The sequence below is a fragment of the Melanaphis sacchari genome, unplaced genomic scaffold, assembly GCF_002803265.2.
Source record: "Melanaphis sacchari strain LSU unplaced genomic scaffold, SCAv2.0 Contig0_pilon_pilon, whole genome shotgun sequence".
NCBI classification, from domain to species: Eukaryota; Metazoa; Arthropoda; class Insecta; order Hemiptera; family Aphididae; genus Melanaphis; species Melanaphis sacchari.
The window spans coordinates 2062571-2076444 of record NW_020270366.1 but is presented as its reverse complement, the minus strand read 5'-3'; the positions used below and the strand labels follow the sequence as shown (position 1 = coordinate 2076444).

At 21.2% G+C, this 13874-nt stretch overlaps 1 protein-coding gene across 6 annotated transcripts in view; it reads right to left on the bottom strand.

Moving 5' to 3' along the window:
• LOC112598374 (Down syndrome cell adhesion molecule-like protein Dscam2) overlaps positions 1-13548 on the bottom strand; it is a 132667-nt gene extending 119119 nt beyond the window's left edge. For 5 of the 6 annotated variants that reach the window (XM_025344824.1, XM_025344836.1, XM_025344815.1 and 2 more), the window contains exon 1: positions 13464-13548. In XM_025344824.1, the coding sequence (XP_025200609.1) occupies positions 13464-13518 (55 nt within the window). In that variant the 5' untranslated portion in view covers positions 13519-13548. The remainder of the gene's footprint in view (positions 1-13463) is intronic. The other variant, XM_025344803.1, reaches the window with a different exon arrangement.
• Between the last annotated feature and the right edge of the window lie 326 nt (positions 13549-13874).

Sequence of the window (13874 nt, the reverse complement as noted above, 5' to 3'; positions counted from 1 at the left end):
TTTCTGTAATATATTATAATACAATATAAAGAGTGTATGTAAAACAAAATATAATTTTAATCCTCAATTCAACCATACATTTATTTTTTAAATTTATTGACTAATTGATATTTTATACTTATATTCAGAAAATATTATTATAACTAATAAATAATAAGGAAGATAATGATATTTATCACTAATAACTTTTATTATTTTTAGTTGTAAATATAGTTTTCAATATATATGCTTTATGCAATTAAAAAAAAAAAAAAAACACCAGTAATTTATTTAAAATATTTACGTAGCTTATAAAAATTATTAATTCATCTGTACTTGCGTTTAATAATAATATTTTCAGTTGAATGTATTATAAATTGTAAAATAAGTTAAATATGAAAAACTAGTATAGCACATTTAAACTTGAGTTTGTTCAGTATACTAAAACATTAAACGCATACTTTTAAATTATTAACTAAAGCATAGAAAATTATAATGGAAACAAAAATCGATGTAATCGAACTCTTTAGATAGGATTTGAGTTAAAAAAAATATATATATAAATTATAATCGGCTCGGTTATGTTATAAAGGGTAGTAAAACCAAGACATATATTTCACTCAATACATCCCATGTTTTAGGTGACACTGATAAATGCACTATTAAATATTCAACGAACCACATTTAATCGTTTAGGTGAACTTCACATTAAAAACAATACGAAATTGAACCAAATGGAAGAGCTCCTAAGCTTTAGGAAAAACGTTAAAACTATTGTTCTGTATAAATGTATTTCTAACGCCAAGTCGTGCTCAAAAAATCTTTAAAAACTAGCATAAAACGACTAGATTTGTTGTACTTCAAGTAGGTAAATATAGAGCGTGTTTTAATATAGTTGATAATTAATTTAAAAATTTCTCAATTTATAGACATTTTGTAAGTACTTTAGAAGACATTTTTATAATTAAAATAAAGATGTATGTTTATTAATCAAAAATTGATCACTAGAATCACTAATATTTTCCAAGGTATTTTTCTGTCTACCCCGCATACTCAAAGAATACTGAATTTTAATATGATATAAGTTTAATTTTAAAAGTGTTCTAACAATTTCGACTAGAATACTAGATAAATGGTAGAGCTACATTTTCAAAATTGATTAGAATTCCTTTTTAAAAAAAAAAAATCTTATAGGTTTTTTTAAGCTGCGAATAATTAAGTACTAGGAACACAATTAAAGATTTAAATTAAATTAAAATATCAAATATCTAATAATGTACTCGTATATAAATAACATGTTAAAAATACGTAAAATAAATACTGGTAGACTACCTCCACTAAAAATTACTTTATTACTTCAATTAACGATTTTTTTTAATATTAAAACTTCTACTTAAAGCATTATGATTTAAACTTGTATTTCTATACAATTTTAAGTATATCGAGTTTTACCGGTATAGAATTTTATAAATCCTAAAAATTGACTAAATAATAATAAATATGGATAAAAAAGTTGTGGAAATTACATATTTTTTCCATATCTTCTATTATAGCTAGGTGAACTAAAAAATAATTCTATAACCTAATGAGTTCATATTTGTATTATTTTTTTTATATATATTTTTACATATTTCGGTATTTTTTTTTTTCAAAAATACCATATCAATAATTTTTTGTGCTTATAAATACATTTTTAATAAATTAGTATTTGTTTTTAATACAATTTATCCCATAAAACAATAATTGAACACAAAATTATTTACTAACATATCGAATTATTCGTTTATTATCTGATAGTATTTTAACTGAAATATAATATTCTATATTATATTTCAGTTTAAGTTTGTATTTCTATTAAAAACAGAATATAAATACTTATCAAGAAACTGGTGTTTTTATCTTATCGAGTATAACACGGTTATTTTTCTTTTCATGACTATCAAAAATTAAATTTGGTTCAATTTTTCGTCATCCATTGTTTATGCTCTCGTTATTATTTGTTTCCTTGTTCTGTCGTTTAATATTTAGTTTATTTCATATGCCGAAAGTACCTAATGTAGATAAATACGTTACAAAATTTAGTAAAAATATTTTTTATAGATGGTAATATTTTATTTAATAAAAATTGTGAGGCCAAAGTTAATGGTAGTAAAAGGTTAGCCGTTATACAACACTTAACAAACAGTAAATATAAGTGATTGGTGAATCGCTAACAAAATTAAAACTTAAAAAAACAACAATAGTTTACAGCAAGCGCATCGAATACTTTTAAAAAATTTATATTTTCAAGATTTGTGTACAACTATGTTGATGTGCTAATATACGCTTATATAAACTTACAAATATTGAATTTCAATCATTTCTTGAAAAGTACACATCTAATGATATCCCAACGGAATCTACTTTAAAATGAGATAAAGTGGTCGATCGTTATAACAAAACAATGGAATTTATTAAGAAAAATATCACTGGAAAAAACTTTTTTATACATATTTTCGTTTTTTTTTTTTGCTTTTTTTGTGAATATTTTATTAATTTTATCTCATATAGTTTCTTAACCATAATAATAACTAAATATTTTATTTAATATATCATTTATAAATAACTATAATTTTTGGTTTGAATACAAAATTATTTAAAAATCATGTTGTATTTTAACATTACAATGTAATTATAATTTATTTCGTTTCTCATATTTTTGAATAATAGTACGAAATTATAGTTTCCTATATAATAATAAATTACATTTTTGGTTTTAAATATTATTATAGTTTTATTGTATGAGTACAGAAAAATATCATATTATTATGTTTAAATGCATACTATACATTAAAAATATCAACTAAAATTATTTTTAAGATACTTATTCAAGGCTCAATCTAATTATATGATCATAAGACTACTACACTTATTTTAAATTAATACAAAACAATCTCTATTATTGTTTGTTTTTTTTTTTTGTACTATACATTTAATGGATATATTGTTAACAATCCAACATTACTTTATTTTTAATTCATATTCAGTTTGAAAGATGTATGAAGAAAGATTAATATGAATTGTTCGCCAAAGTGTTGTTGGGCTACCTCTTTTATGAACCAAATGTAAAAAACCACATTCAAATAAAATGAATAAATCTTGATGCACTAAAACTGGATCTTGAGTTCAACCCTATTTTGAATTAATATAGGTAAGATCACTAACAATAATGAAAATATTCTTTATGTATTAATGTATTATTAAATTGTGTTGAATTCCAGAAAATTCTACTAGCTGCTTTAGATGATAATTTACTTAAGTGCCTACAAATAGTGAACTATAATTCAATATTTTAATATAACAACGTTTTAAATTTTTTAATTTTACTGAGCTATTGAGAGTTTAAAAAAACTTTTTGAAAAATTAATCTCAAATAAAATATATTTGTTTTATCTTATTAGAATTTAAATTACTTTAGTTTATATTTTTATAGAAAAAAATTCATCTAACTAAGTACGATAAAATAATATAGTAGAAAATAAAACTAAATACAATTAAAGTTATTTAATTTTGTTAGATACACAGCATCCGATTATTTATTATCAATAAATAATATATTTTAAGTGGTTAGAATAAAGTATGTCAACATATAGAAATAAAAAAAAAATATTAAGTTATCACTTATCAGTTATTACTTATTAATACTACACTTATATAATATATTTTCTATAAAACCTATTATAATTCTGTTTATGTTATATAATTCAATTAAATTTTTACAATTAATGATATATATATATATATAACGGTTACTTTTTATTTTTATTAAATACTTACTGAATAACAATTGATATTATTCATTACAGTCAACCACTCTACTAATAAATCCTAGTAATTCATCTAATGAAAATTGTTTTATTGTAATTATATTTTGTAATCAAATTATTGTTGAAATACCTACTGTACTGATTAGAGGATAATTATTGTTTTAGCGATAAATTTATCATTTCAAATACTATTTAGGGTATTGAATATAATTATAAAATACTTACAAATCAAAAAAAAAATAAAATGTTGATATATTTCAGTTATGACATAATAAATTATTAACTAATTATACTCATAGGAAAAGAAAATTACATTTTAAATTTTTTAATACAATAAAGTTAAATTAAAATTAATTTAAGTATTATAAAATAAAATATAAAAAAAAAAACAGAAATTTAAATGCTTTTACGAAATTTCAAAACTTATAAAATCAGCTTTTGTGCATGTAGGTAAATATTTTTCCAACACATACACATTTCGGATATTTCGGTGTAATTATGTTATTTGAGAAATAAAATATAATTTGAAAAATAACTATAGCTGACATTATATTATGCCATTACAGTAATGGTAAATGCAAACATTTATTAATTGTTTTCCTTTTTTCTAAATTCTATCTATGCTATCCGTCTATTTAACAGAAAGACTCTTTGACACGCCGTAGTAATACGCGAAAGAACCGACGTCTGTCTATCGCATTTCCTATTAAAACCAATATAGACAAATAGATTTAAATGTATACTTTAAGATAGTCGACAACATTGAATATTAGTTATTTTATTAATAAAACGTCATTTTTTCATTGTCTAATAATGTAAATTTTTTAAAAATATTTAAGCACTTATTAATGACATTATACATTAACTTTTTGTGTACCTACTTAATATTATAAGTTTATAAATTTAAACGTTATTACTTATTTCACTAACTTGCTCTATTATTTAATTAATATTAATTATCTATTAATTATGATGTAATGTTAATATAAACACAATATTAAATATCAAATATGTTGAATGGTAAAAACGACTTATAATCAACAAATTTTTTTACAAGTTTATAAAAAATAACAATTTTCAAATAAATAATTCCAAAAAATAAAAATAAATACTTGATAATGCATTGACGAGCTTAAGAAACGATGAAAAATGAAAATATTTATTTAGTAATTTTTTTTTAAAGTAAAATATTTAATAAAAATTATTTATTAAATTAATAGAAATTAATACCATAAGTTGTGTTCATATTAATTGTTTAGAATTTAAAATAAAATTGTTATAAATAGCATGAGTTGTATGAACTAATGATATATTTTAGATACATGTATACAAATATATTTTGATTTTAAAAATAAAATTATTAATTCTTATAAAACATATCAGCAATATTATACACATTTTTAATGTATTATAATTTGTATTATAACATTAATCCGATTATATTTTTTATTAATTTATCAATTAAATTACTTATTACATTCCAAACGAACATTTAGAAATAATTATTATAGAAAATAAGATCGAAAAGATATTTTAATAGTAATATTTTACTAGCAACATATTATATAGTTCATTTTTTTTTATTAACATTTTCAAAAGAGCACTACTTTGTCTGTCCCGTCACACTAGTAAATCTATAAATCAAATTTAATTCAATAACTGTGTCAGAATGTAACGTATATTATATTATGTGTGTTTAACCATTTCATAAATAAAATTCTTTAATATCATTTTGACAGTGATATAAAAATATTTTAATATAAAGGTATATCTGTATAAGTAAAGTATCATATAAATTAATCAGATTTTGTTAAATAGAATGTTTCCCTTTTAACATATATATCTATGAAAGAATCGCATAAAAATACATTTTTTTCACATTGTAAAATATATTTAAATAATTAAAGCTGATAAGTGCATATTGTTTACAATATTGTATAAAGATATTTGAATATATTCGTATAATTTATTAATTAAAGTCGCTTTGAATTTATATATATTTTGATTTTTTACTTATGTATATTATTTTAAAATGTGCCATTCATCTTATGACAAGCAGGAGAAAAAAATGTAATGAATGTACTTTAGTTTATTTTACTGTAATATAATATCAACAGTTATTATTTGAAAATGCAAATAACGTTGTGTAACTAAATAAGCAAATATCTTCCGAATTTGTTTTTATCCATATAATTAATTTAATAATAATCCTACTCATATAATCTATTAAACATAATATATTTTTTTAGTAATTTAGCACAGATTAGACCTTTATCAATTCACTCTAGTATTTTCAAAGTATACATTGTATTATAGTTTCTTTAGTTCTATTATTTTATTTTATTTTTTTTAATTCGACTTCGTAGTTTCGTCGAAACCACGTCTCTTGTCGCTTCCTTTTTCTTATTAACGGTCTTTGTTCTTCGTTCTTCATACATAATACAACGCACTCAATGGGCCCTCGGGTTTCCTTATTTTCACTAGCCCATACACACTTGTGTCCACTGCCCGCGCCACCTTTGTTTTTTTCCCACCCTTGTCTACGCGAATTTCTTCTACTTTTATGTTTTCCGTATATACATTGTAAACTTTGTCTTCTGTGCTTTCAATTGCTCCGTCTATAGGTCCTTTACCCCTTTATCGACTCATTTTTCCCTTTTACCCTTTATGAGCAATTTCTTCACCAGTTTTACCCTTTCTTACATTTTTCATTTGAGATACCTACCAAAAGATACTACTTGAATGATTATCAACACAAATTCTAGACTAATCTAACTGAACTGTGTCATATTATATAAAACAAAATCTTAAGAAAGTTTTTCCTACCTACGTGGTTTTGGAATACAAAAAAATAATTTAGTATTTAGTATTGATTTATCAAAATTTGTTCTGAAAATATAATAAATACATACATATACAACACACACACACACGATACATATGATATGTAAATATTATATACCTTTATATTAATTATAAATTTAATATATTATATATATTTATGTGTGTGTAGATTTTTATTTTACGTTTTTAATAAAGTAATTTTCAGACTTAAAATTTATCAATTAAATTATATTTTATGAACTTAATACAGTTTAAATTTAAACTAAATACGAGTATAATATAGGAAAAAAATTAATATATATTATATAATATAATATGCATTGATCAATAAAAAATACAATTCAACTAATGGATTGCTTAAATTTTGTTACATTTACCAATAATAATATACTTGTATAATATATTCAATAAGCTATTTATAAAGGTTTTGCATAAAAATGAATTAGTTATTATAATTGGACAAGATTGTATTAACTAAATTCAGTCATCGCATCTAATAATATTTCTATATTAAAAAGATAATAAAAGAAATAATAAAATTGCAATTTCAGTAATGTAAATATTTTTATTTTTATTTTTTTAAGAGAATCAGTAAGACCTGAAATTTTATTTTAATTTTTTTAATTTAATTTAGTTAATTTTTAAATTAAAAAATCATTTGACGTATTCATTAAATATAAATTTAATTCAATAATTTTAAAGGAAATGATGTGAGTGTAAAACAAAAATATATTACTATACTATTTCACAACAGGACAAATAATTTATTTTTGTTCCGGAAATAATTTTGGAACGGAACAAATATAAATTGTTTTGTTAACTTAGAATATATAAATATTTCATATATTTTTTGTTGACGACTACTCTATAATAATTAAAACAAATAATCGTATAGTAAATAGGTAATTATTTTGGAGAATGTTTTTTATAGTTATAAAATCATTTATTGTTTATTTGAATAGTTTAATTATGTATTCGAAATGTAAACAAAAAAGTTAGGTATCTTTATGTATATATTTTTTTAAAACGTACTTATTTTAAGTATAATTGTATTTTAGTTTTTATTATCAATTTATATTTTAGATAAATGCATTCTTGATGTGGTTTTTTATTATTAACTGTATATTATATTATTAAATGTGTATGTATTATATTTATCATATAGAGATTTAGATGATACTTGAGGTGTAAATGTTAGCTATCACTTATAAATTATGATTTAATACTAAATTTTTCATATAATGCATGTTCATATTTTTATGAATAATTACATAGAGTAAATAGATTTTCATTGATCATACTTAAATAAAAAAGAATTGTAAACTTTTGTTTCATATATTTTTATAATTTGGGGGTAAGTTCATATTTTCCATTATAACATTTTTTTGTATATTACCTATACAAATAATTTTTTTAATTTTATTTCATTATTTTATATGCAATTAATATACATAAATTTATTCTACAACACAAAACTTGAAAGTATGTTTAATTTATAGAAGTTTTAGAAATGTTTGAACAAGTTACAGATTCTATTAATTATTTTTTTTTTATAAAATAAAAGTAGCATGTTAATTTTAATTATATGTTCTAAAATTATTAATAATTATAAAGGCTTGCTAATTTTAAAAGAAATTTCTAAAATACACCAAGATCAAAACGTTGACTTTGAGAGTTCTTCTAACCAGAGTTTTTTCCCAGAAATACTGTCAAGATTGTCAGGTTTCAATTATGCATCTATAACAAGGGTTGATATAGTATACAGGTTCTCTATGTACAAACACGTTGTTACAAGTCGTTGTTATACTTTAAAATAGATCAGTATGGATATCATTTATATAGCGTTTTTCAATAACGTATAAAATTTATATTTTTTTATCATAATTACTATAGTTTATTGAAATTAAACATTTTTTTTTTTTATAATTAAGGTTTTGTTTTTATAACTCTATAATGAATCAATAGCGGTAGTAGATATTCTATTGTATAATTAAGGTAAAATATAAATTATATAATATAATTTTTAATAATTTTGTGATGCTGATAGTTAATTAATTAATACATAGCTGTAAAAACTAAAAATATTTAAAAACTGTATTTTTGTATATTTTGTAATTTTTAAGAACATATTTTAAATTTAAAATGCATATACATTTGGTCTTTACTTATAATCTATTAGTTGTATATAATACATATATATATATAGAATACTCAAATTCGCATAAAATTTAAAACATTTATTACTATTTTTAACGTGTATGATTTTGGCCATGTCTTGTGGTTATAATAACATAAAACATGTACCCAAGGAATTTAATAAATATTAAAAACGATGTTCTTTTGACATTTCAGACATATTGTTTTATATAAATATGAGTAATACATTTAAATTATGCTGTAACACGTTACTCAAATTAGCGGCACTCTAAAAGTAATTTATAAAAGCATTTTTTTTCTTATAAGTTGAATAATAAAAAACAAACTACGCTGAAACTCGTGCAGGAGACGCTAATAACAGTTGCAAATGTTTTCGGAAAATATTTTTTGATTCATATCTGCGGGTGTGCAGTAATGAAATAATAGTTCACTGTAACTATAACCACAAGTCATATTTTTCTTTCTTTCTTGTTTTACGACTAATGAAGAAGGGTAAAGTCTTAAAAGCAGTAGAAATTTAACACGATGAAATAAGGAGAGTATAGTAAAAAAAAAAATGTAAATAAAAAATAAAGTACATTTAGGATTGTAGAAATAAAAGAAAAAAGTAAACGGAAAAGTTTACCGTGTAAAATAATCCAGAGAATCGAATGAAAATTTCCTCGGCAAAGAACGGTGGTCTTCTAGTAAATGGTCATTGGGGATAGAGGAGTGGTTTTTAATCCGACGACGTTCAAATTAAACTTTCGCTCCAATATGAATCGAGAAAGGGGCGTAGTGGGACGCAGTTGACGCGATGCAATTTAAAAACGAATCGTAAACTCAACAACGAACGGGGAAAATACCAGTTCATTAAAAAAAATATATGACTTTTCCCTTGGAATATATTAACAATAAATTTTCAATACGAAAATATTATAATTAGCATTTATGCGCGTTTATTTACAAAAATGATCTAGTCATATAGTTTAGAATATTATAATATAAACACTAACGATGTTCAACATGAATTTTTATTTTTAAATCAGATTGTGTTATGTTTATTTCAAATAATTAATAAAACAAATAAGAAAAATAATTAATAATCATGAAAAATTAATTCCAAATTTTTATTGTATTATTAATGCTTTAAAAGTAAATATAGTTTAAAATATGAAACCAGAAGCTATGCTACAAGTGATATTCATTGAAAAAAGTAGAATACAATTTTATTTATTTATCAAATAATTTTAATAATCATAATAGTCAGCTAAAATATAGATAGACATATTATACCTACGTTTTTGATGTCATATTACTATGAACCTGATTTGAATTAACTTTGAAAATTATTTGGAATTATTTAATGACAGTTAGCTAGAATTATTTGCAGTATATTATTAGACTTAATGTATTAATCTCTTTATAACGACACAGAATGAGTTTTTTTAAGTTATTGATATTTTAGAATATGAATGATGTATCTTTAATTTATATATCCATACATTTTTTTTATTATTATTTAGCTTTTAGTAGGACTATTACATCTTAACAATTATAAACAGTTTACACTATATAATCTTATATTTAATGTTGGATAATATTTATTTAAATTATTAAAAACAAAAGAGATTGATTTAACTTAAAAACATATACATGTTTAACTATTTAATACATACCAAGACCCTATATCCTACACAATACACATATTATACTAATTAATAAAATGTAAAAAAATAAAACCTATTAAATATTTAATTAACTACCTACATTTTAGTCATATATATACCTTTTTATGGAGTACACAAATTGTTTTAACTTGGGATATAAATAATGATTAATAAATTATTTATGAACAATTGTATACATCCTAATAAAATGTACATATTTAATAGCATATTGAATACGTTTTTTAAGAATTGAAGCCTGGCAATATTATATTAAAGTACGAATAGGTAACTTGCATGGATACTCGTTAATTAAATGTTTTATTTAAAGTGATTTAGTGTTGATAAATTGATAATCATGTTTGTGCTATTCATATACCACCTCCATTGGTTTTATTTTTCGTTTATTTAAGTGTATATATGATGATAACTGGTTCAATTATATTTTAATTTGCTAGGTATAAATTAAATATTAAAATTATATAGCTACATAAAACCATAAATATAAATATATTTATAAAATCAAACTTTACTCGTTTAAAATGAAACCAATAAATTTTTTTTTTAATTCATTAAAAAAGTAATTGTATTTTATACTCATGTAGTCATATATTATGTTGTGATAAATAACTAAGATACGTATTTCTTATTAAATTAATGTATATATGTAAGCTTTTGGTTATAAATAATTGACATAGAATTAAAACTCAAATATCTACTAACAAATAATAATGAAAATGTTAAGTATTTAGTCAAAATTTAATTTATTACTTATTTTGTATTACATTTTATAGGTACGTATGTTAATTAATTTAATTATTACATTTATTAGATTAAAAAAATATAGTTTATTATGATAAATATTTTATAATCAAATAATATTTAAGCAAAATCGTGTATTTTTCTAAAATGTGTTTTATATTTTAATATAATATAATAAAATATATAACATATTATATAAAAATACAATAGTGAATAATAAATAGTTTAGACATTACACAAAGATTGTTTAAATATTATTGCTGTATTATTTATAATAACATTAAATTATATTATTAATGTTATTTTTTAATTTCTATATTAACTGTTGCAAGGTATCATTACAAATTATATTAGTTATTTATAGTTATTTTTAATATGATTTTTGTACGATATTATACCACGTTTCTACTCTACTAAATGTCATAATATGATTAGATATATTTTATTTTATTTCTAAACAATATTTTATTTTATATTTTAAAATAATGGGTTATAATTTTAGTTGTAAAAATAGACATATAATATCTGTGCAATTTAAATTATAATACTTACTAATTTTAATTCATTTTATTCAAAATACAAGTTTTAGTTAAGAAGTTCTTAAGTTAAAGAATTAATTAACAATGTTCTAGAAATTATAATTTTCATATTTCCTTTTGAATTCATAAATAGTTTTTTTTATTGTATGTGAAGATTTATATATGTACGATTTCCTTTACACAAATACATTATGCATTCAAAAAGTTATAAAAATATGTTAGGCGTATAAATTTAAAAACGAAATTAAAAATTTAAAAATAAAAAATATTTTGAATGGCCTAAAATCATAAGATAACATATTGGTAACATCGGGGACCACTGTTAAGAAAATACAAACATTAACTTTAGGAGACGATAATGGTATTCAATAGAGCTTGTAGAATTTACGGATTATCCAATAACCTATGAGCAATATATACTATGTTTAATATGTTTTTCACTTTTCAATTTTTCTTAAGCTTATAAAAGTTATAAATTTACTAAACAACCGAGAATTTTTTTAAAAATATAATTTTCATAAACTATCTAACTTAATAAATACTTGTAAATTTTTAATATGAAAAATATATATACAATCAACAATACATATATTTATCTGTATTAAAAATCACATTAAGCTTGACGTATTTACTATCTTAACATGACTGAATTTTATTCTGAAATAGGAAATGTATAACTTTGAAATAAAATTGGATGTCTTCAAATTCCTACCGTTTGAAAGATAGAATCATTCTATGATCAAATGTATTTCAAGAAAATATATACTTCATGTATAATTATTTTCGGTGTATAAAAAATAAAACAATTACGAGCCTAAAAATAAGTATATAAAATAATAAATTATTTATAACATAATTCAGTAATATAAAGCTTAGTTTTCCAATTTATATTCGGTTTATAAGGTCCTATTTCTTGTAACTAGTTAAGAATATACGAGAAATATTGAAGAAATATTAAGGAAATTAAAATTTAAAAATGTTTCAATCTCGTATTAATACCACTTTTGATAATTGTTTATTTGTGTACTTAAAATAAACTTCTGTACTATTAATATTTTGCAAATCACTTGAATTAGTATTTTAATTATTTAAGTCTGAGTTTATATATTAAAAACCAAGTTTTTAAAAAATAAAAAAATGTGTCGTTTAAGATAATATTTTATTAAATGTATCTATTTTAATAAATTATTTGTTTTTAATTTTATAATTGATACAGTATTAATGTTATTAAGAACCAAATAGGTACTTGAATATGTATTTAAAATTTAATTTTTCTATTGTAAAAATTCGGTTAAGTTAAATATCTAAATAATATTTTTAGAATTGTTGATGTATGAATAAACCATACATTGCGTAAAATATCACTTAATACAAATTTAAATAAACATCATGTTTATCATTATTACACATGTGTTATATTATATTGTATAGAAAGAACATTCTGTAAAAATAAAATGCAATACTAAAGAAAAACATAACTCTAAATAAAAAAATTAAAAAAAAAATGAATTTGTACATTTGCATAAACCTTAATTACATTTAAAAACTAAAATATAATTTTTTTAAATTTCGTATCAATAACGAGGATTTTTTTTAAGCTTTAAATGGCTTACATCATGATATCTACATAATATAAATATTAAGCTAAGTTTCAATATTTGAAAAAAAAAAAACAATAAAATGTAAAATACTATAATATAAAAAATACTCGACTGTTTAATAGTTCTTACCGGGTAAAAAAATGTGCACGACAAAAACAAAAGTCGCGCCGAGCCGGCGAAACATGTCGAGGGTTGCGCGTCTAACCGATACTGACGATATCCGGCGACTGCGCCGACACCCCTGACCAGGCTTAATACACTCCGGAAAACGGCCGCCCAGTAAAATGCCCCCTACAACTTGTGTGCAACTATGGCAAGTGTTTTTTACGCGTCAAAAGACCGCGTTTCTGTTATGTATTTCTCTAAGACACACTATAATGACTTCCGAAAAAAAATATAACAAATCCTATGTTGTAAGGCTTTTTTTATAAGTATACGCTATGATCATATACCATAATTTGACAGAAAGCAAACATAGAAGTTCACGTTGTTACCGTAAAATCCACATTTATCTACGAATATATATATATATATATATAT